Below are 24,887 nucleotides of genomic sequence, written 5' to 3' on the forward strand. Positions count from 1 at the left end.
TTCTGAAGAAAAGCATCTGCTGAGGACCTGAGCATGCTTCAGTCCTGCAACATCACTTTTTAAGTTTATAAAATATAACTTTCTTGTCATTCCCCTGCAGACAATTCCCAGGTCTCTGCAAAGAAGATTCTTGGCCTCCATTTCCCCAGCATGGAGACTCAAGTGAGCAGTTAGGACTCTGACAAGATTGCCTTTATGAGCAGCTATTGCTCAGCCAACACCTGAGCAGGGAAGCAGCACTTTGAGGACAGAGTCTATCTGAGAGATTTTTCTTCCAAGCACACTTCAGAGAAGGCCAACCTTCTCTCACACACTGCTTGAGCTTCCACAGCACCACACCCTGCTTTGAAGGCGAGGATGTCAAACAGGTTGGCTTTCCCTCAGGGAAGGAGGTAGGTTGGCTCCCTCCTCATTGGGTGCTGCTGCTGGTTCTCCAGCTCTCCACACTCCCTGCCTGGGTGATAAATAGATTTCTTAGAGGGCAGGGGGCACCTACAGTGCTGGTCATGGCTTGGCCATAGTGGGATTGTTTGGTTTTGTTGCTTGTCTTGTACTAATAGAGGTTTTAGGGACTTCTCTCTCTTCTGTGGTGGTTGGGTGTGATGGTGAGAGAACTCCTTGGACAGAGCTGCTGATTCCAAGTGTCTCCCTCAAACCTTGGCACTGCAGTTGCAACATCTACCATCATCACTTGGAAAAAAACAAGACAATCAAGGCACTGTATAGAAGACAATGGGGAAACTCAAAAGTATCATTCTTCTGTGCCTTGGCTTTCTTCTAGTCCATGTAAGAGGTAAGCAACCTTCACCTTGGCTTATTTCTAGGGCATGATTATAAAAATGAAATAAACACAATAAAAACTTAAACCCTAAACCTTAAAAAAAAATTGTTTATTTAGAAATGCTTGCTGACATTATTTTTGTTACTCATTTCACAAGAAGCATTTAAGAGCGTTTAGATAAGTACTTCTGCAGTTTCTAAGGAGATATATATCTTTTGGATGATTGCTCATAACAGCTGTGCTAGTTGGAGTCTGTTTGTTTTTCATAATTTCTTATTTCCTCTGTAGTGTTGCTCCCCTAAAATTACTGACAAGCTTGGACCTGAGTATCAGCTTTTAAAATGAAAGCTGTAAAATGAGAGCTTCCAAGGGAACTTGAAGTTTCCAAAGAGATCCTTAGCCAACTATTTACTTCATGTTTATACAGCTTTTCTTAGTTATTGAAATGTGTTAGTTATATTGTAAAAACAAATTCTGTTTTTACAGAACTGTTTTTACAGCTAAAAGGATGCTCATGCCTGCATACTGGTGGCCATGCTTTAGTAATTCTAAATTAATAATTTATTAACCTTAGCCAACACATTCCTGAATATAGTAACTCCACACACAGGCATACTTTCTTTTTTTTCATGCAGGGTTAATGAAGAATTGAATATACTGTGGACATATTTTTGATGAATGAATAGCAGTTGGGAAAATGTAGTCCTTTTATACTGAGTAATTTTTCTATATTCAAACACAATTTTCTTTTAGCAAAACATTCTGTAAAGCTTTTTTGGCTGTCAAACCAAATAGGGTCATCCTTTTGTGCATGTGCCACGTACTGTACTTGTAATCTTTTAATTTTTGTACATTAGCATTATTTCAGAAACTTGCAGCACAGTGTTTGACTGCAGCAAGAAATCATTCACTAACCACAAGTTCCAACATAGTTGCTGCTGCTCCTCCTCCCACCACCCCCTATGTAAATGCAGTCCCTGGGAGACCTTGCAGTGATGGGCAGTGAAAAAACTTGCCTTAAATTAGTGCCCTAGTTCCATTTTCACAAATAAGGAGTTATTTAGAGGTCTTCAGCAAGTAACGTGGTTGAGAAACAGCAGGGCAATAGGACTGTGCTGGGCTGCTCTGCAGTTATGTTGTGAACAGCGATGACTCACATGGTCTCTCACCACTGGTATGCAGACTTTCTTGTTCTGGAGGACTGTCTTGTGTTGAATATTTCTGTTCAAACAATCTGAGCATAGGCAAGCCAATTGCCATACACTCTAGCATTTTAATTACAAGGATAGTCAGCCTAACCATTCTTGCCTTCTACATGTGCTAATTTAGAGTCTGTTCAGTCACTGCTTTGGAGAAGAAATCATTACTGAAAGATGCTGTGAGCTTTGGGTAGTCTTATAGCTGTAGAAACTATCTAATCCACTTTAAAAACCAAAATTAATTATCATAAGTCTATGGCAACAGCCACTGAATTTTATCGTGAAAGAATACATCTCCCCATGTTTCAGACAACATTTACAGGAATCACTTTTCAGTCCTAATTAAGACATGATAGGAGAAAGGCTTGGCCATGCTGGTAAAAAGCGGGTCTAAGTCCTTATTATAAGAATATCTATGACATGATTCACCTTTATATATGCAGCCTTAATTCTTATCTAAGCTTTAACTGTTCTAGAATCTACTGTGCCACCACAGCTAGGGCACACCGCATCATTTCTCTTACCATCTAGCATTTATGTCCTGCTATCTTTAGTTAGTTGGCTAGACTGCCTTGACAGACACATCTCAACAGAAATGTGACATACCCAAAGACCACATTGCACAAGGAAAGTGAGACCTGATACAGTTCAGAAACTTACATTCTCACTGCAGTCTTCCATACTTTTACCTGCATTCACTGGCTTTTATTTTCACGCTTAGGCAAGTTACATGAGATGCCCCATGTAAGCTGAGCTGTTACAACTAGTTTTCTGAGTGTCTTTTAGACCAATCCAAATGAAAGAAACCTCATAGAAACTTCTTCCACTAAAGTTCATGCTAACACCTCATGTTGGTTACTGCAGCTTGGCCCAAATGCAGTGTGGTAAGACACAGTTTAGGTCCTAGTCCCCCAGTAACTGAGATAATGCACCTGTTTGACACATACTGTAGGTCCCATTTGGGCTGTACATATGTGTGCATACCCGCAGTGGGGCAGCTGTGCAAAAGGGCTCTCTCCTTCCTACATAGAGCTGGAAAGCAACTGAGACTCTCCTTCAGACATGACTGCTCAGAAATGCCCTTCAGTTTCCCAATAGAGAATAAAACCTATATACCCATGGTCTTCAAGATCAAACAATGGATCACATGTTTAGTCAGTAACAAAGACAGTGCAAAGGCTGATGGTGTTTAAGATACATTAAGTTTACTCCATCAGGTATTGTATGCTACACAGGTAAAGGGAACAGCATTTATTGCTAACTAGTAAATCACGTACTGCTGGCCAGCTGACGTTTACAAAGCTGTTGTAATAATTCAAAACTAATTGTATTCTTGGTTAATTAGATGGGCACTTTATGGGAGAAAATTACAGACCTGTTTGTATTTGAGACACTATGTGACTTAGTTTTATGAATAAAGTAGCTTTCACTAGAGTTAGAAGACAGAATAGGATAGATGAAAAACACAGTCCTGTTTTTCTGATACTGCTCCATCAAGCTCCAGTCCTTGCTGTCACCGCATGTGAGGTCCTTTGTGTACATGCTGAAGCACTCACGGTATCAGAAGGTATATGTCAGACAATGAATTCTTCTGTTGCTGGGCACCAAAACTATTTCACTCCCAATACCAGAGCTGCTATCATGTGTAGCTGCAGCAGAACTGTTGCAACATCATGGCTTGGGAAAAGCTTATAACCTGTGTCATTACTCAGCTTCTCAAGTTCACTTTTCAAGCACTGCTGCCGCACTGCAGGCCTGGTAGCAGTGCTCAGACTGCCTGTTTTCAGTCATTTGCATCAGTGATTGTCAATCCCTTTCCATCCCATTGAGGGTAGTAAGTAAACAAATAAATGCCATCATTCTTTCAATATTAAAAATTAATTAAAATATGCCTTTCTGTGGCATTTTGCCTCGTGGTTAGGAGGAGATTCAGATTGTTTTGATTAGAGTCTTCCTTTGTTTCCACCAGGAGTTGACATGTGTGAATATTATGGGAAAATACTATCTAAAATCTCATCTGTAGTACAATATCTCACAACAGCAAGTAGGCCATCCCTGTTGAAAGAAAGGGCATGCATGGGTTATGAAAATTTAACACTCCCACTTCCACTGTCTGAGCTTTGCCTGAAATCAATGCATTTTTTAATTCCTGAGGAATTTCTTTTAAAAGTTAACTCACACCAATATATTTTCAAAGGGCAACAATGCTCCAGATCAAATGAAAACAAAGCCCAGAGTAGGTGCTGAGATTAGCAGACAAATCAAAGTTCTTCCTTTTGTCTCAGGTCTTACATCTAGTGGTGGAGGAACCAGGGGTACCCACTCCACACTAGGAACAGTCCCGAGTTAATGGCAACACAGCCTCCTAGATCACAATCTATACCACATCAAAACTGTAACTCTAACTAATCAACTCTATCAGGTTGCCACCAGCAAGGAGCAGAAATTGAGATACAAGATAGGTATTTTTATTCACAAAGATCATACAGAACATCTTGCTTTCTGAGTGTAATGGTAACAAAAAGAAGGCTGGCTCTTTGTTCAGAAATCCAACCCAGATCTGCAGAGCATTCTGCATGCCAAGACTCTTGATTTCTATTTCCTTTGAAGGCTAAGCCACCATATCATCTTCTGAGTCTCCTGCTTTTGAAGTTCAGATACCAGCTGATGCTCAATCACCCTCTTCTCAGGGTCATTCAAAGAGGCTTCTTTGTGCGCACTGGTGGCATGTGCAACGGTTTCTTTAGCTCTGTGAAGGGAGCCTGGTTGCTTCTCTCAGGTAGTCCAAATGAGATGGAAGGTGGCTCCTAAGACTCCACAGAGACTTTGTGGCTGAGCAGACCTGCTTGCTGATGTCCAGCAACTCCTTCCAGCATTATTGTTTTCTAGAAAACCTATTATTGATGATATGAAAGAGAAGATGCAGGCCTTGATTCTTTTCTGTCTTGCATCTTCAACACAAGCAAAGAATGTGTATGAAATGCTTTGAAAGTCCACTTTGATTTGACAGATTACTAACCCCTTTGGAAGAAATATAAATAATTATACTGATGGGCTATGCTGACTTTGGGGGGCACAGATTAGTTATACAACAGAATCCCTGAGACACATTCAACCCAATGTTAAGTTCCACAATAGCCCTACTGACATCTGTGCTACCCATACTGAAGAGTCAAAGGTATTTTGCACATGTTTTACTAGTGTAGTTGGGATGATGTAGGGAAGAGGAACAATAAAAGACACTTTGTGAGCAACAGAAATAGTGAAGCCTGGCATCTGCCTGACCTGCATTATCTTCAGCTCCCTGTGTTGTCGCTACCCCACCAGCTGGGACAGCATGGATTAGCCAGCTGGTACTTAGGCAGTGAGTGGTCATTATGAGAGCAGCTGCTGCTTGTGCCATACTATAGGGTTTTAGGAGGAACACTCATCTTGGTCTCTCATTTGAGCCTATCTCATGTACAGTTCTCATGTAATGTGACCATTGTTAAGCCTGACACTCTCAGACTGAGTGGCTGAAAAAGGCTGATAGCTTCATGAACCATGCAGGGACAGAGAGAAGCTCCGGGTGAACAGCCCATGCCATGGCCTGATCTCTGCTTCCTTGTGACACAGAGCTGAAAACCTGAAGTGCTCAGACGAATAGTGCTGCTTCGTGGGAGAGCCCTTTGTTTTTGCTCTGCCTGTAATTTTACAGCATATGACAGCTTCCTCTGCACCAGCTCTGAAGCAAAACATAGAAATTATGTATGCTCTATTTTATGTATGCAGGACATATCACATCATAAAGAATGACAGCTACCTTTGAACAGCTGTTGTTTGTCCACAGCAAAGCAAACACCACAGAACCAGAAGATTTTCTTTCATGTTTGATGAAACTATGCTGCACAGACCTAAAGCAGTACTGCCACTCCTGCTTTATTAGTGCATCTTATTTGCTGGTGATTATTTAAATGTGTTCTTGTATGAATAAGTGAGGGAGACCTTTTCATTTCCCTTGAATTCAAACTGTAAACAGAAGTGGCCTAACAAAAAACATGAAGCCAATTATCAGGTCCATATGCTGTGGTCTACAGACTGGAACTTGGATACTAATTACAGATTTTAAAGCAAACTCATTTTCCACCCTAACATCAATGGGCTGTAATGGCAGTCGTTGTTTATGGAATGAAAGGGCTATGATGGAAAGAAAAGCTACAGTAGCCTCATCAGGAAATATGGATCATGAGTGTATTACATCAAAGAAATAGTACTTGCTCATTGAGATTTTGTCCGAAGTGTCCACTCTGGAGTATAAGCCTTAATGTTCTCCCACAATTTTTCTTACATGAGTAATTTCCTTTAAACAAACAAAGCTCCCGAATAAAGTTGAACCAATGAATGGGTATGTTCTGAATCACATACCTGGGAGGAAACATTCCATTTTCTTATTACAGAGGAAATATGCCTCATAATTGTATAATAATCAGAAATGATCTCTGCAAAGAATAACTTACCATTTCAGCAAAAAAAGAACATAAAATGGGTCCCATGAGTGACTTTGGTAACATATTGTTCCTCTTCAGAAAATTTTTGTTCTCATTTGTGAGTCACCCACTTCTTCCTCAATCTCTGCCAGCTTCATAATGTTTTAAGCTCATTGTATTCACAAAGCAATTCATGTTTAATCACACTGAAGGAATATTTTTATTCTTGTTTTTAAATAATATAAAATCAACATATTTTCCCTTTCTATCTAGCTCACATTTCTAAGCTAGTTGCTTCTAATTTATTTGTAACACAGGTAATCTTAATGCTCTCAAAGCCCATAAGTTAATCATATTAATGAAAAAAGGATTTATCTAACACACATGTGCATATATACATTTAAGATGTATGTCCGCACACGTATATACAAATAGAAACACGTTTTCTCATGGATCTTAGCTTCATTTTTAATAGCAGACTATGCATATTAAATGCCTCAGAAGTTAATTTCATTTGTCTCATAACCTGACTCTCATTTAGCAATACTCATGATGCCTTATTTAAATGTGTGTCATTTTAATGGCCACAAACTGTTTATATAGATCCAGTGCAGGACTGAGCCTACTTATGGAGTTTATAAAATTACAGAGTGTTGCCACAGTAGCCTTTTGTCAGAAAAATTTGTAGTCGATTTGTAATGATGAACAGGTAACACCCACCTGCAGAATCTAACCTTCTTCCTCATAAATCCTTCTCAAAAACTGTGGGACCTCAGACCCTTCTGATCAGTCAGCTACATGGGTAAAGGGTGATGGATCCATTTAACATTTAGGTCACAAAGCAAACCATAGACAAAGATGCTGCTGTCTGCATGTTAGTGACTGATTATGTGGGACACATTTTCAGAAAAGCAATGTAAATGTAAAAAGTTTGTGGACATTAAATGCACGTGTGCCTGAGGACATGGCTTTGTAGGGTGCTGCCTTGGTGAGGTGGGACAACCTCACTTCCATGATGCTTCAGCAGGATGTGTCTCATATTCAAGGAAACTTATTGAAAGCTGGCTTAGGATCTCTGTAACAAAGAGCAGCCATAATAGTCTCCATAGTAGAACAGTTAGACTAACAAGGATTTTATGTCAGTGGCCTTCCACACATGGCGTTATAAAGGCTTATAGAAAGTATGCACATTAGTGAAAGCAAATGTCCTACCTGAAAAAATGCCTGTAAAAAGAAATCTAGCAACTTTGACATTTAAACTACTATGTTTTGAAGTTTCGCTCTATGGAGTCTATTCTCCCCTGCCTGGCAGCTACAGAGAGTCTACTGTTAGCTATGTAGGCCAGGTCTACTACACAGTTTTTTACTGGCACGACTACATGTGTTGGGTGGGGATGAGGGAATTACATCCCAAATAAGGCTGGCAGTGCTAGCAGAAATCCTGCTGGTAGTTTAATTCCTTGTGTTTGAGCAGCTAGTAGAAACATGATTAAAACAGGTCCTTTTGCAATGCAAACTGTGTATTCATCTGGAAGGCTTGCTTTCTTAGCTTAATGCTTTCTTATTTGTAGATAAGGACTACTCTGTGGTGTCAGGCAGGAGCGTATAAACATTTCTCAGATTCTCTGCTGTGAATCATGGTGGACCACCCAAGAAAAAACACCACTGCAATAGTTCCATTTCTTTTTAAAAACAGGGATACTCCCAGAAGAAAGGCTAGAAGTGATGCCAAGAAATAGCATACCAGCCCAAAGCAGCAATAACAGATAACTTTGAGATAATGCCTCCTGCATAGCTAAACCTCTTAATAACTTTATCCAGACTAAAGAAACCAAACCAAATAAAAAAAAAACAAACCAAAACAATACAAAGCCCCCAACCAACCAAGACTATGCACACACACAAGCGAATAAAAACTGCACACAAAAAAAACCCAAACCATCAAATAAAACCCCCAAGGGAACAAAGCTGTTTTCCCCCCACTGAAATTCCTTTTATTCACATTTTCATAAGTTTCCAGCTGTTTCTATTATGGAAGCTCATCCAAGGAAAAAAGAGCCATTTTTTGTTTGTGGAAAATTAATTTCTTTCAGTCTGTTTGTTCTGTAAAACAGCTTGACTAATTTATTTCCATTGTCATTCATCTTCAGAGTTCCCTGAAGTATCCAGTTCCTATTGAGCTAAATATTCTCTGAGCCTCTAAATGTGTTTTTGTTTGTAGACCCACCATTTTGTGGATGAAATCTGTGCTTTTCAGCTATTTAACCATCTGTTATCCTGCCAAATTACATTCTTTAAATGTCTAGGTGCAGTCTCAGAAATGGTAATGAGCACTTAAAATTCAGCTCCACAAGATCTTACGCCTTGTGGTTGTTTGATGTTATTACCAGAAGAAGCTGGGATGGAAGTCCAAGCAATCTTTTGGTTTATTGGAATATCATTTACTATGGTGCACAGATGTCAACATACAATTTGCCCATCTGTCAAGGTTTATATTTACACAGCCAAAGAGATTTCAATGTAAATCCCTGTCTTTTTCCCAATCAGTCATTCTGTGCTGGTGTCTGGGTTTTTTTATTACTTCATTTATCATCAGGTATAATTAAAAAAAACCCCAAACCAATCTGAATAATTCCTGCAGATTTTAAGGCTTTTTCTTTTCTATTCTTAAAAATCCTGTAGTTGTCTTCTCTTTCTTCTTTTCAGGATTAAAACTCCATCTCTTGTCTTTTCTCACCTATTTGATAGCAGAGCAGACATGACACACAATAGGAAAGGGAAATGTTGGTATCATACAGAAGGGCAGATATTAGTAACTGTTTCAGTCTGCTGTTTTGTTTTGGTTCTCATGTAATTGGGAGCATCTGCATCATCTTGCTTGAATTCCATAATATCTTTTTATGAGATTTACCCCTATTTATTTATTTTTTCTTTTACCTAACTTCAAATAAATATTTTACCTGAAACTTTTCCAGAGTCTTCCTTCACAAGACAAACTTGTCACATTCTAGCAGCCTTCCAGTATCTGAAGGGGGCCTACAGGGGTGCTGGGGAGGGACTATTCATTAGGGACTGTAGTGATAGGACAAGGGGTAATGGGTTGAAACTTAAACAGCAGAGGTTTAGACTGGATATAAGGAAGAAATTCTTTACTGTTGGGGTGGTGAGGTACTGGAATGGGTTGCCCAGGGAGGTTGTGAATGCTCCATCCCTGGAAGTGTTCAAGGCCAGGTTGGATGAAGCCTTGGGTGACATGGTTTAGTGTGGGGTGTGTCTGCCCATGGCAGGGGGGTTGGAACTAGATGATCTTGAGGTCCTTTCCAATCCTGACTATTCTATGATTCTCTTTACAGCACTAGGACGTCTGTAGCTGCTTTCCATATTGTTACTACCTGCATATCAGGACCTGCCACAAAGGCCTGGTTTGGCCAACAGCTCTTTAGTGTTACAGAATGGTTTCTCATTACTTGCTCTGATGAGCAACGGTTTGAGCCCTGCCGGTGGTGCAGGGCTCAGGTCAGATAACCTCTGTCAGCACATGGAACGCAGATTGAGAATGAAGATTTATCCAGAGGACAAACCCAAAGGACAGTCAAACTTCTTGTGTTGCTGGCACTGAAAAATAATGCTTCAGAGAAATATAATTTGGCCAGATTAGTAGAGGCAATACCATGACGTCATCCTGCAGGTAGGGGAATATAGATCAAACTAGCAACCCATCTAAGAACCCAGTCCTAAGGTTACTGGACTCGGCTAGGTTGGCTGAGCAGCCAGGGCAGGAGGAGAGCTTGTTGAATGAGCTGGCACTCCAAGATCAGTTCAAATGTATGAGGGATTAAATGCTACACTGATAACATTACAGGGAAAGCCTTATGCTGTTACCTGCTTTTCCTTTCAAACACAGGTTTGTTATAATATTTTATAGGAACAGTTTTGCTTTAAAAGTCATTCACTATTCTGCATTCCAGCCTTGGTTTATCCTTTCTGTTAGACACCAGCTATAATTAGGTTCACAGACTTACATGAAAATCCTCACAGGAATCAAGACATTCCTACCTTATGCTCCTGCAATGATTGTTATTTGAGGGTGACACAGTGTTTCATCACTGACAATTAATCTTCCCAGGAGCTCTCTGACACAGGTGAGAGCTATTAATCAGGAACAGTGATTAGTGAGAAGAATGCCATGAAGACAGCACCTGTCAGGAAGAGAGGGCTGAGCTGAACCCAGAGCATTGCTGGAGAACCTCTGACGGCCTCTCCTGTTCCTCAGTTTCCCCTCTTGAACAATGATGCCTTTCTTGGGGGCTGAAACCAGATGATTTTTAAGGTCTCTTCCAACCCAAACCATTTTATAATCCTTGCTGTGAAGTGTTTAATCCTTACAAAGAAAAACACTTTATTGAAGAATTAGGTATTAAGCCACTTGGATGAGATAATAAACAGACCCTGATCAAGAGGTTTACTCAATAGAGCACAATAAAACATTTCTGCTTAGGGAAGCCATGGCACACTGTGACTTTTTGTGGGTTTGTATAGGCTAATCTTGTATTTGGTGTGCAAACACGAGGACGGTGAAATTTCAGCCTGGACGAATATTAATGGGTATGTACTCTGCAAAGAGGCGTTTCAGGAAGGCTGGTTGTTAAAGGGAAAGTGGCAGATTGTAGAGAGTGGAAAGTAAAACTCACATGAATAGCTGTGTTTGTTTATTTGAAAATCATATACTTCAGTTTATACATTTTGAATATATTCCAGTTGCATTTGACTGCTAACTTCAAATGTCAGGATGCTAATTCCCCTGCTGTGACATTTAGTGACATCATTGTCACCTACAACAGAACAGGAAGGGTTCTTTTCTCCCCTTTCAGGTTCTTTAAGGTACAGTAGAAAATAAATTGGATAAATACATCTTTATAGCTTTTACTTGCTGGCATATGTTACAGGAAGAGTTATAAGAAAGAGCTGATTCATGTTACAAGTGATCACAAGGGAGATTTGCCAGTAAAGCTGAGCTAGTAAAATAATAATGAAGACATCAAAAATTCTCACCTAACGATTCCGGTATGCAACTACTATGCTGAATGCTACTTTCAGCAGTCTCCCAGCAATAGACCTGGTGACCCTGTGCCCTGTAACAGGCAACCTGTGTTCTTCAAAGGCATGTTTGCACAGCCACTGAATATGGATAACAGGAAAGAACAGCATCTCTTTGCGCTATCTAAACAAGTAGCTTCTTTGCATTAGATCAGCCCATTCCTCATGGTTGTTCAGGACTATAAGGTGTTGGATCAACAACTGACATCTTACTCTGTGCCTGCTCCTGTTTGGATGGGTTTTTCTTTTGTCTCTTAATGGTGTTCTGGTTTTGTCCAGAGCTCTCAGACCTGAGGGTTATGGAACCTTCCCTCTGACTTAGTCTCTTTCCTTCTGTCACTTTCCTCCTAGGTCAACGTGATTTTGATTTAGCTGATGCTCTTGATCACCCAGGTAAGTAAATCTCCTATCCTTATTTTACCATGGCATTTAGACCCAATAATATAACTTAAGTCCTTTTCCTTGAAGACTGGAGTATGAAGTACCTACTACTGAAGTTAAAGATACAAAGAACTGAAAAATGCTAGAGTTCAATGTTTCTTTCATTAAAATGAAAATTTCTTTAAAACAAACAAACAAGAAAGGCTTTGAAAACATATCCCCTAATTTGTAGCTTCTGCTCTGATACATAAAGGTTTAATGAATGAAGCTGTATAGATTTGCAGATACCTTCTTTTGTGACGTTGAAAAAGATTAAGCTGTTATTGTTTATTGGTATGTCATTGTTTCTCCAGATGACATAATTACCAGGAAGCCTACAGTGATCAGAAGACCGACAAGGCCTATGCTGAGTAAGTAATGAAGACATAACTGGTCATAACTTATTTTAGATATGTAGAAACTGTCTTCCATGAGATTCTTGATCATATCTGCTAAAGTACCATAGCTGAGATCATTTGTGAACACAAACTGTCTTCTATATGTAAAGTAAGAGGGTTATTTTGACTATTACCAATTACATCTCTTCCAGTAAGGAAGGACATGCTGCTTCCAGTAAGGCTTTAGAGTATAACTGGCCAGTGATGGCAGTTTATTTCCTGAAGATCTTCATGCTTTTCCAGCTGGTACTGAACTCCCTAGGTAGCTGTTGCCAAACATGGGTAACTGTTCTTCTATTCTTTTCTCCATTGTCTTTTCTTTTAGCATAAACATGTGCTTGATAATGGACTTGGAAAAGAATCAGAAGGTATCTGGGTATTCTTTCTTCTCTGCATGTATTTGTTTAATATTACCTAGTATTTATTATTACAAAGACCTGTGTAAGAAAGGAAAAAAGGTGATGAACAGTGGAGAGAACCAACAGGTTTTAGCTGCAGTCCTGAGAATGATGATTTTTAATGATCTTCGTTATTGTTAAAAAAACCCCAAACAACAAACTCCAGACAAGAAGAAAAACACACATGCAGTTATGATGGAATTTAATGATAACACAGAGATTTTTCAGCTAAATTATACTGAAAGAATTTCTGGCTATCAAACAAAATGCCTGAACTGGGAGATGTAAGATAACCTTAGCCCACACAACGTCAGTCTTTTTCTGGATAAAAGTTGCAGTAAGTCTTTAGGTACATGAAAGCAGTTACATTCCCACATGATTCTCTGGCTTACTCTTTGAATAAACAGGGGCAGCTTTTTGTGAATGTGGAGGTTGCTAAATCCTGTGAAGGTTGCATTTTACCTTCCCACTTAGTTTTGCAGAGGAAATCTGTGTTTGCCGTAGAAGTGTCTGTTGTAAAATACTGTTAAGCCACTGTCTCCACTGAGCTTACTGTCCTGACTTCCTTCAAAGTCAGTGGAGAGAAATCAGCATGTATAGGAATGGTCATATCACTGTAAATGTCAATTTGTTCTTATCCTACTATAGACATTTCAAGTAGGTTACTTGAATTGTGCCCTAAAAGACTACCCTTGGTTGTGTTTGAAGGTCACCTGGGGATGCCAACATCTGCAGTGAAGCTGCTTCAGTCAGATGAAAGGAATTTGATTTTTAGGGACTTTAAAATCTGTTAGAGGTATGAACTATGAGATGATTACCTACCTGAGTCAAATTCATTGATGCCTGGGAATGAAGAATCATGTTTTCCAGACCATGGCAGGACCTCTTTCAGCACTGAGGAGGATTACAAGGAGTGTAAAAACAACCAAAATTGTTTAAAAAAAAAAAAGTTAAAAATCAATTACTGGATTTGGAAAGTGCAGAAAGATAATACAAAAGTATGCCTTAGTATCTGCCTAATGCTGCTTCTTAACCTCAGGGTTTCCTCTATGTCTCATTCAGCCAGTATCATTGGGAAATGAGGCTGGCTGAGACGGTGATTTTGGCTTAGCTGAAGCAATTTACTGTAGAGGCTGTGTCCCCCAGGCACCACTTCCCACACACCTCTGCCTGAGACGAAGCTCTCCTGTAGGCACCTCCCATCTAGTGTAACAATATTCAACACAAAATTTAATAGAAGGTGATGTTTATTCACAAAATCTCTAAAAGAGCTGAGTTTACCCACTCACATTCTTCCTGCCAGTGATTTAATTCAGCCATATGCTCAAATCCACATGTGCATGACCTCAAAGATGTGTGTGCTTAGGTGGTCTGTTGAGTGTCGTACGTAACATACTAGCTACTGAGTACTTATGCTGTCTCTGTGGTTATTCTAGATCAGAAATCACAGGCTAGTTTATGTACGGATCTTTTACACCTCTTAAGAGTTACCAGCTAGAGGTTATTTGCTTTGTAATCTTGTTTACTTCAGCACTCTGAACCCTAGGCCAGGTTGCTGCCTCCTACCTGGGTTTGCTTATTTGGGGCACACAGACTATATCTATATTGTGGGTGGGTGAAAAGGAGAGGTAGTGGAACAGGTGATATGCTGCTACCTTTGGCTTTACAGTTCCCTTCTGTTTTAACTCTGATGACAAGTCATCTGTGTTGTCATCTTATCAGAGCACAGGCCTGGTGGTTCTGACAGACATGACACATTCCTCAGTTTTACGGCTGGGAATGGTGACCTTTATTGTCTGTTCTTTTAACCCTTTGCTCAACTGTTTTTCTGGTCCTTACAGACACATGCATTTCTGTTTGTATTTCATACCAGCCTTACAATTTCTGTAACAAATCTCTGCATGAGCCTTTCAGAGCAGAACCTTACATTTTATCTAACTTCTTCAACTTGATAATAAATTGAACCCAGTTTGCAGTTTATTGCTTCTTATTGTTAGCATCTGACAGGTAAAGGTATTTTTGAAATGCAACTTTCTGCTGGCCACACACAGACAGGAGCAATGCCTGACAAGAGCAAACCCAGTCATGTAGTATGAATACAATTATTTTCCTGTCAAATTTCCTGGTGACATCAAAACATTTAGAAGTCGTTGCACAACTGAGACTAGATACTGTGCAAAATCAGTTTCCCACTCCCTCTGGATATAAAGAACACAAGAAGGCAGAGTTCTGCTTGGTGTTGTATTTGGATGGATTATACTGGGTTTTGGGAGTTCTGGCACAATTATAATGGAAAAAAAGCCCAGTTGAATGTCTGTTTAATTTTCTGTGGCAACAAGTATCAGTATAAAGGTTTAGGTAGATTTTGCCATCTCTTTTCTTCTGATTCATTCCAGCACTCCACATTTATAATGAGAAGGAAGGGGATTCTTGGAGTTATGACATTCATCCAACGTATTTCTGCCTATCACTCAGTGACCTTGCAGAGCTCACCATCATTCCATACACACCCTAACGTGTCACCCACATAGTCATACATGTTGAAATGGAGTTCCTCTTGTTTATGCATCTGCAGCTCATAAACAGTTTACTGAATGGAAGTTCCATCCCAGGTACAGTGGAACACATGTACAGGGCTGGGGGAATAGTCATTACCTGTTTGTTCACTGAGTAATATGCACATGCAAACATTGATGTATATATGAAAACCTTTATAGCTCAGCCAAAGAAAAGAAATCTCCCAGCCTCAAACTGGCACATAAGATTGCTTGAAGCAAAACTTTTTGTCACCATGACCCTTACAAAAATTAGTTGATTCAATCTAGTTCCTCAAGTAGGTTTATTACTTCCCAGTCTTTGTTTTGAAATGAGTAGTCAGTTTTTGCAGTTCAACAAATTAGACTTGAGCCAAACATGCAAACACCAATTTTAACAGCAAACATCATTGTTCATACTTAAGTATATTTAAAAAATAGATATATTTTAATATTTTAACATAGCTAATTTCATTTATGTATTTGCAGATATATTAAAGAGGTACTGATCTTCTTTCCATTATGGTATTTATTCTGAGCTTATTTAAAGCAGGCAAAAGTCTTTTGTATTTTGAGTAGAAAATATTGTTTCAGTTATCAGTTGCTGTATGGACAAATATTCCATTCTATAAAAGTTTTCAAGAAAAGTGTAATGCCTTATTTGTATTTGTGTGTCTGACCTGAAAAGGTTGTTTTTCAAACATTCGGTTGTACGTTTTCTATTAAAACTAACATTTCACTTCCCTCAAGAATTGTGTGTAACTCACTTCTCTGCATCATCCTCCTTTCCATTTTTAGACAATGATCTGCACTTAGGAGGTGCTCTTGGTGGGGGTGAGTATTGTCTTCTTTTCTCAATATAAGGAAGGCTTTTTTCCACAGTCTTTTTCAGAAGTCTGCCTAATTTGTGAAAAGAAATTTAGTGACTAGTGGCAGAACTGTGGTAGTGGGAGTCATTACAACTTTTGCCAGAGGCCATCACTCAGAGTGGAGCCAGGAGGATGGGCTGTGTTTGGTTGCTAGCAATGGGACCTTGCAGGCTGGCTACCTGTGTGTGTTGAAGTCAGCTCCAGTTTACTTTACCATGCCAGGCTGCCACAGTCATGACTGGGGAGAGGATGTGTTGCCCATTCAGCTGTGATGCACCATTCAGGGTGGTGGCCTCTGAAGAGAGCACGTGATGGCAGTTATTTCTTTGGCTGCCGAAAATGAGTCTAAGGTCAGCAATCAGAGGTAACAGTGGATAGAGAGAGGCATGAGCTTGTTGTAGCTCTGCTGATCACAAATCAGAAATGCAGGAAGGAATGTATCAGAGATGAGCGTTGATGGCACAATATAGCTAAAGTTTAAGCACTCAAGCTGTTATGCTACAACTTCCAAGTGTTTCTACAACATCCAGACCTGATGTAGGAAGAATTCATGGTGCTGTGCTGAGCTGTGTAGATATGGGAAATCCTTGACTTGGGGAACTTTTGCATGACATTTTGCTTAGCATGTTTAGAGATACACCAGGGATCTGAAATACTCTGGTACATGGAAGTTTCTGGTACATTGAAATTACCTAAAATGCAAGTCACATTGAATTAAACCGTAAAATTCCACTTGAATCAAGACTACCCAAAAGAATTACTTCTCAGCACAGATCCTCTGAATTATGATTGCAGTTGTAGTGGTTTTACTCATGTTTCAGTCTTAGAGAATCATACTATTTACACTATTTTTTCCCATTTCCATAGTTTTCACATTTCCAGGTTTTTCTGTGGCTTTTCATACCTGTGTTTGAATGACATATTAGCCTGCATGTCATAAAGCTGAATCTAATTTTCTTTATAATTACTACATTTATATTGTCATTTCTTCTTGCCTGTACAAACAGTTCAATTCCTGCAAGTTTTTAATTAGTGCTGTTATGAGGGGGGGAAGGTGTTGATTCAATTATAAATGTATATCTTAAATGTCTTCACTAAAAGCCACCCTTTAATTCAGAGGATGGCAATTGATGTTTTCCTTAATTACTATTTTTTTGCTCCATTTTCAGTTCAGCTTCTTAATTGATATTCATACAGAGTATAACAGGATTAATGATATCTACCTCACTATCAATAGTTCTGAAGACATTATGTTTTTCACTAGCTATGGTATAAAATATATCTTCTTATGATTAAAGAAGACTGAATAAGTGCTGCAGCACCATAAAAGAAATGAATAATGGGATCAGTAGTTTTCTGCTTTTGTGCACTGGTGAGTCTTAGTTTATTACACAGAGACCTGGAAGAGAAGAAGTCTCTTCTTCTTTTGAATATAGTTAATTGGGCAAAGTCTGATTCAGCAAAGCTTTAAGACTCTACCTAAAATCTATTGACTGCAGCAGGATGAACTCACACGAAGTTAAGCATATATCTAAATAATTTACTGAATCAGAATCTAAATATTACTCCCAAACAGAATTGTTGCATTTAACAGCTGAGCAAGAAGAAAACATGATAAAAGGGCATGTGGCATGTATTGAAGGAGAAAGATTCAAGGAGAGGAAGGGAAACTGGTATTTATTTCTGTGACCTAATTTTAATTTATTCAGAGCTAAATTCACTGTCTGGCTCTGAGAACAGTTAAATGTGAGACTGAACTGGTTGGGGAAAGGACAGCAAAAAAGGACCCACCATAGACAGAGTTATAGCCCTGGATGTTAACTTTGTCAGGTTTAGACCTGAGCCAGCCCTTGCTACACCATCACTGTTAGTCCCGTCGGGAAACTGCTATTAGTTATCAGATCTCCCTCTCTACCCAAATCATCTCTTTCTAATACTTTTTGTAAAAAATAAGGCCAAATACCAGCACAAAGTCTTAAACGGCAAAGCTCAAGTCTGAGTTCATTTTGCACTGCTCAAGAGTAGAAAATTCATCATGTACTAGATAAATTCAGAATCTGTTAGATGAAACTAATCTGCAGATTTTATTAATACCTGCTGATACAGAGATAATCTGTTGTCTCCTGCCCAGCTTGGAGCACCAGCTTCTCTGTCAGCTCTGCTAACTGCACCCCTGACACCGACAATAACACACTGTGCTTCCCAGATGTGAGCATTAAACAATGCCAGCACTTCCCAGAAATACGGGAAATACTCTCTTTCAATAGTTTTGTGAATTCTCCTGTCATTTTAATTTTGCAAATGTTTCCTTTTCACTTTCTAGCCAGTTTTAGTGGCCAGTTATTTGTTAATATATTTCTTGAGACTTCTTAACTGATTTCAAGATCCTTTTGTTAATTCACAGAAGAACAAATTAAAAATAGGCATAAAATTTCAGGTTGCCAAGTTTTTTATTTACAGCTTTCTGTTTTAACTATCCAACATCTAACAATATTAATTATCAATAGGTGACATCTCAAGAAAACCTTTATACCCACCTCTTCCACCACGACCAGGAAGCCATGGTATTTCTGGTAAGAATATTTTCTCCTAAGAAGATCTATCACAATGAGCTATACTGAGTAAATATTTTGAATAATGTACTTTCTTATTTCTTTGTTAATAATTTTTGTCACCCCTTCCCTCCATCTGTCTTTTGTTGTCACTGATCCTGACATAGTGTTTGGAAAGATTTCCCAAGTTTCAGTGTTGGTACCGTAAAGCTTTAGTGGTCTGGCCAAAATGTGGGACACTGACTCCTAAGTGGCATGAGACTAACACTCATCTTGCTTGCCTTTTTGGTTTGGATATGTCTACACTGAACCACACTAAGGTTCAAATTTGACACCTAGCCACAGGGCATGGGTAAGCCTATGTTCAACTCTATACTGAGATACACATCTGAGATGGCCCTGGGACTGGGGAGATCGATGTAAGCCTGTATTGCTTTTGAGTGGGGTCCCAGACACATACTTAATTGAAGTGGAAGTGGCAGATCTATCCCAGCTACCACCATGTATCCCATAATTACTTCTGGTATGATTGTAGTTGTGAACCATGGACAGGCCCTTCTGGAGTCCTTATGCAGGTCTTCTTGGAAAGGACCCATTGGCTTCCTGCTCCAGGAACTGCTGAGATTTGAGATGTCCATATTGGACAAGGATTTGTGCCTCTGAGAGCCCAAAACCACACATCCCACAGGTGCCAATACAGGTGCAGAAAGGCAGAGCACCAACAGTTTTAGTACTCCAGCATTCAGGTGAATTTGAATAGGTGACCATTCAATGCAAGACCCCTGACCCACTCATCATGTCAAAGCTGGGATTTCAAAAGTCCCTCAGCCCTCCCCAGAACACTGCAAAAGGACCAGACAAGAGAGCCAAAGGGGTTACCAGAGTTCAGACATTTTGCAATAGAAAACCTAATCTTTATCTTGCAGGAGGTTTTGATGACTCAGATCTCTTTGATGGGAAGCCTTTACCACCACACATAACAGGTAGTATTTGTTAATTCTTCTTGCAGCTTCTCCCTAATACTTGTTATCAGAACTGTCTGCTTTTGCTTTAGCTGTAATCTGTTTGTCACTGAAGGTGTAGGACAAGACACTGCTGTTTTTGTTTAGACTGGTTGTCCTCCTCCACAAGCCAGGGCTTTGATTCTGAACTCTAACTTATATTCCTAAACATTTTGTAGCCTTCTGGTGTACACCAGAACCCTGCAGGATTTATCCCGTTGAATACAGCTAGGACAGACCACAAGCAAGGGTCTTCTGCTGAGAACTGCAAGCAGAGGAACTGTGCCTATGATCTTATGCTAAATCAGCCTGTGAAATCAGCTTGATGTAGGCTGCTAAGTATTATCCTGTTTTTAGAGGATAATATTCTCCAAAAATGAAGTGTCAGGGGGATGGATGGTTATTCCTCCAGCCAGCACAGCTGCAGGCAGGACTAGAAAGGGAGCTCCTCTCTCAAAGTCTTGCCGAGCTGTCCCCTTTCACCTCCTATATGAAATCACACTTTACTGAGTAAAGACTTTGTTCTCAAAACATGATAAAACACATTTCTTGATGAAACTTCATCCTCTATTCCAGGAGAAGAGGAGCAGAATTTCAATCGTGGAGGAAACACAGGTATAGTAAACAATGTATTCTTTATTTTTTGTATATCGTCATAAAATGTTAGTCTTATAAAAGTAAAACATACACTAAATTAGACTTTCAGACACTTTTTTTACACCACCTAATGTAACATGATTTCCAATCTTCTGCTTAATTCTATTTAATGAATTTCTAATATTTCACCAAACAATTCTCATAGTTTGGCAAAAGCACACCTTAGTAGAGAATACGCTTAAGTGAAACAGTTTTGGTGTCTCTGAAAAAGACTCTACTTTTTCTACAGATTCAGGATTAATAGCTGGAGTTACATCTCCTATAATTTCTGCTTTTGTAATCCTGGTTGTTGGATCCATAGCAGCCTACTCTGCTTACAAGAACAAGAAACTGTGTTTCAAACCACAGGGTAAGACCAAATCAGCTTCCCAATTTCCGTGATGATTTAGTGATGGATTTGAATTTTACAGACAATTTCAGTGGGGGCAGAAACAGCTCAGGGCTGAGGGCCTTTGAAAATCTCATCCTAAAAACCCTCTGTGGTAAGAGACAGTGGTAATTTTAATGTTCTTCATCAAGGACAAGTATAGGAAGCCATAATGTGGTCAGAAATTGCATGTAAGTCTCTTTATGAAGAAAATTACATGATGTGAAGTATCTGCCACCACAGAGGTGACTGACTATGTGGCTGTATGTGCCTCACCTGGGGCACCCCATGTACCTTCTTGCTGGGGCTCCCATTTCAGCTTTGGCCTGGGTGGGCATCTTGCCCTTGCCATAGAGGTCAATTCAAACCTTTAATTCACCTTATTTGTTCTATAATGGGACTAACAACTATGACATGAGGCACAGGAGGTGTGTGCAGCTTTCTGAGAGATATGGGATCCCCCAAGTGATTCAGAAAGACTCAGCCTGGAGAGGCCATGGGGCGCCCTGTGCAGCTGCTGCTTCCTAGGCACTGGAGTAAAGCTTGGGAAGCAGAGATCCAGCCAGTGCATGGCTTGAGATGCCCTGGGATAGACTGGTCAGTACTGTGAAGGCCATCATCACAAACAGATGCTTGTGCCATCAGGGTCTCAACAGTTATTTTCCTTTGTCTGAATGGCCATGGTGTAAGTAAAGCATCAGGTCAGTGATCTCATGTATCTCTGGAAATGTGAAGTGAGAAAAAAAGGGGGAGGGCTGAGGCAAAAAAAACCCCCAAAACCTGGCAAAGAGCATCCATCATGAATGCACTGAATGTTCAATCTTCATCTTTCAGGTGGGGCTACAGTATAAATCACTGGAAGAAGAGTCGCCTTCTGATCACAGTCTCCTTTGATGGGTGACATTTGGCCCACAGATCTGACAGTGTTTTTCTACTTTCTCATACTGACAAAAGGAAATCTTCCTCTAATGAACGTTTTGATGAGACCCTGCAGTCCTGCTCCCTTTCATCTGACATCCCTCTTGCACCCTGAGCTTTATGTCACCAAAGACATGCTTAAAACATCCAGGGATTCTATTGAGCTGTCCAACCTGCATTTTGATTCAGAAGTTATTTCAAGCAACAAAGAAATCAAGTTTAATATAAGCTAAAAATGGAAATATTTTGGTTTGGGAGCATTTGAGTCACTGAACAGTTTTTTTTCCCTGATTTTTAAAATTACCCAAAATACTTAATACTTCAGACAGAATAGGAATAAGGAAGTTGACATTTCCATTAATACATGTTGAGTTTCATTAGTATATTTAGTGTATAGATGCCCACTCTTCCCCCTATTTGGAAGTGTTCAGGGACAGGTTGGATGGGGCTTTGAGCAACCTGGTCTAGTGAAAGATGTCCCTGCCCATGGCAGGGGGATTGTAACTAGATGAACTTGAGGGTCCCTTCTAACCCAAACCATTTTATCATTCATCTGATTCTATGATATTTCTGTATTTTCTATAATGTTTAAGTAAAACTGTAAGTTGTATAAAGGATTAAAAATTTGAGTGCATTTCCTTTATGTCTGAATCTTAGCAAAGTGAAAGGGGTTATAGGTGGAAAATTAATTCTTAATTTTAAAATTTTGCATGAAAAGAACATGTAAATTGATAAATCACTGTTAAAAATAAAAAATGAGAGGAACAATTGCTGATTTTATTTATTTATTAATTTATTTATTACTGAAATTATGTTTAGATTCTCTCAGGAACTGGAATCTGATGTAAATTTTGTTTCTCTTCTTGAAAACTTAGACCTTGCCCTAGGAGCCTTCAAAAGCATTAATCTGCCATGGTTTGTTTGTTTGTTTAAGAAAGAACCATATTATTAATAATTTCTGTAAAGGAGAAATAGGTACAAAGTTTTCTGAATCATTTAGAATGAGTCTGTGACACTTTGTTCTATCAAATCTATGTCACACCAACTTTTAAACTTCATACATATATGCAAGTATGGTTGTGATGGTTTTGCCAGCAAGGCTGTTTCATCTTTTTCCTTTGCTCTTGACCAGCCTTGCTGTGTTAACAAATGTCCTTATGTAGACAAATCTATCAACAAAAACTAACACTTTTCCAGTCTCTGTGCCTTAATTTCACTAACTGATTCAAAATACTATCAAATGAATGACATACACATGAAAGCTGACCAAACTAGTAGTTCACTGATGTAATTCTGCAATACAGGCATTTTAGAAAACTCTTCAAAGCATGGAGGGAGTCTGTGTGTTTATATCTCCATTTTATATGTGTAGGATGCTTTTTCTGACAGAAATTCCATTTAGATGGAGGTAAGCACGATTTTGTGTTTATTAAATTATTGAAAGACATCATCTGAAAAAGTACTCTTCTCATAAAGTCAAATACCATCTTATTTAAAGTATGCATGAAATGGATATATAACAGTTACTGAGGATATTGCCATAATCTTAATTTGATCCTGAAAGTAAGAAATTCTAATGTACATCAGTTTAAATACAGAAGCATTTTGACAACACAAAAACCAAACGAGGAACTTTGTGACTATCACTTTAAATTTGTGAATGAGAACATCTTTTTAATGGGTTTTCATGGACACTTGATATTTCTTTAAAAATACAAATTTTGAATGTTAAAAGTTAAAACAGATTATTGTGTATTTTGTTGGGTGGACATAAAGTTTTAATGAAAAGTTAGTGTTGCCAAGTTAGTTATTAACAATGAAAGTACGTATTTTACTTCTTTCTCTTGAGAATTCTCAATAAACACATACTGTGTTTTATCTAAGATGATCCGAGTTTTGTTTGTTTCATTACTTTCTGGACATATGTCAGCTGATACCTTTAACATACAAATTCACCTATCTCCTACTTAGGGGAAAGAAAGAAATGCTTCAAATTAAAGAACTGGGGGGGAGGGGGAAGAAAAAAGATGAAATTATTAATTTTTTTAGATTTTTTCCCCCCACAGGAGCAGTGTCCAGAGAAGGATCTGGGTGCATTGCTAACATTCTTGGTTTTGAAATATTATAATTTATTTAAATTTGTTTACAGTACTTTCAGATGAATTTCTTACTTGTGTTAATAGTATTAACCAAAAAGCAGATTTTATTATGGAGAATTGGAGGAAACCTCATGAACATGAGTTGGTAAATCATGCCCACCCAAGGGTTTAAACCTCTGAAGCTCTTTGGTCTAATTACAGCAGCGCACAATCAATCAGTATACCAGCATGCAGGCACACTTTTCAGTGTTAATTTCCCTTTTAACTAGGATGATGATGATAATAATAACAATAATTTCATATTAATTGTAATAATTATTATTACTTCAGCTAATTGGGGGATTATGTAGTGAAGTTCTAATGCATTTAAATCTTGAGCGGAACAAAGGAAAATAAGCTGGTTGTCAGATCATCAGAACTGTAGCTTGTATTATTGGTTCTGACATTTTAAATCTATTCTATACCATAAAAAGTTGTCTGGCGTACAAGTGAAACAGAAAATCATCTCAGTGTAGACATCTCTTTTATTACCAAGGAAATACTTTTGTTGTTTATGAAGTCCCCCAGCTGAAACAGATCTGACAGTAAAATTATCCACAGCAGAGATCTTGACACTCATAAGTGCAGTTTAGTTGACCTGTCTATATAAGCAGATGATGAACACACTTCCCAATTATTTTTTTTTTTTTCGGGATAAGTAAAGCTTGATTTCCTATGCATTTAGGTCTTTCCTTCCTCAAACACTTTGCCAGTACCAAAGCAGTAACCTCCTCTTCTCCAGTAAACCTTTAGGATACCTCCATCATGTGAGAGAATAAATATTGCACCTTGGAGTGGCAACACTGATTGCAGATTGTTGGAAGTAATGGTTTAAACCTTACACCTTAAACCTTCCACAGAACAGTTAGATACAGAAATGCCCTGGCTGAACCACATTAGCCTAAAATTTACCTTGCAGAGAGGTTGTGTGTCTAAGTTACATGCAATGGTTACCTCAAAAACACGTTGAGCAAATATCTGTGCATTAATGTATGTATTTGTGAAAATGTATGTATTGCCCTCTGAACTGAATAATGTCTCTGAAAATATCTGTTTACTTACCTGGGTGACAAGTTACCAGACTCTGTATGT

At 38.9% G+C, this 24,887-nt stretch overlaps 1 protein-coding gene across 1 annotated transcript; it reads left to right on the forward strand.

Annotated features, from left to right (window-relative positions):
- Positions 1-429: 429 nt before the first annotated feature.
- XG (Xg glycoprotein (Xg blood group)) lies at positions 430-23,535 on the forward strand. The gene is made up of 9 exons (XM_031051187.2): positions 430-793; positions 11,895-11,936; positions 12,278-12,334; positions 16,092-16,127; positions 18,670-18,735; positions 19,641-19,697; positions 20,292-20,330; positions 20,602-20,721; positions 21,574-23,535. The coding sequence occupies exons 1-9, from the start codon at positions 733-735 to the stop codon at positions 21,588-21,590; spliced, it is 495 nt and encodes a 164-aa protein (XP_030907047.2). The 5' UTR covers positions 430-732; the 3' UTR covers positions 21,591-23,535.
- Positions 23,536-24,887: the final 1,352 nt, after the last annotated feature.

The sequence above is a fragment of the Melopsittacus undulatus genome, chromosome 2, assembly GCF_012275295.1.
Source record: "Melopsittacus undulatus isolate bMelUnd1 chromosome 2, bMelUnd1.mat.Z, whole genome shotgun sequence".
NCBI lineage: Eukaryota > Metazoa > Chordata > Aves > Psittaciformes > Psittaculidae > Melopsittacus > Melopsittacus undulatus.

Bases quoted from the DNA above. Each gene is read 5' to 3' on its own strand.
- XG (XM_031051187.2), top strand. From the start codon at position 733: ATGGGGAAACTCAAAAGTATCATTCTTCTGTGCCTTGGCTTTCTTCTA. The intron at 18,736-19,640 runs GTAAGAATATTT...TTTATCTTGCAG, and splicing joins AGGAAGCCATGGTATTTCTG to GAGGTTTTGATGACTCAGAT. The intron at 20,331-20,601 runs GTATAGTAAACA...CTTTTTCTACAG, and splicing joins CAATCGTGGAGGAAACACAG to ATTCAGGATTAATAGCTGGA.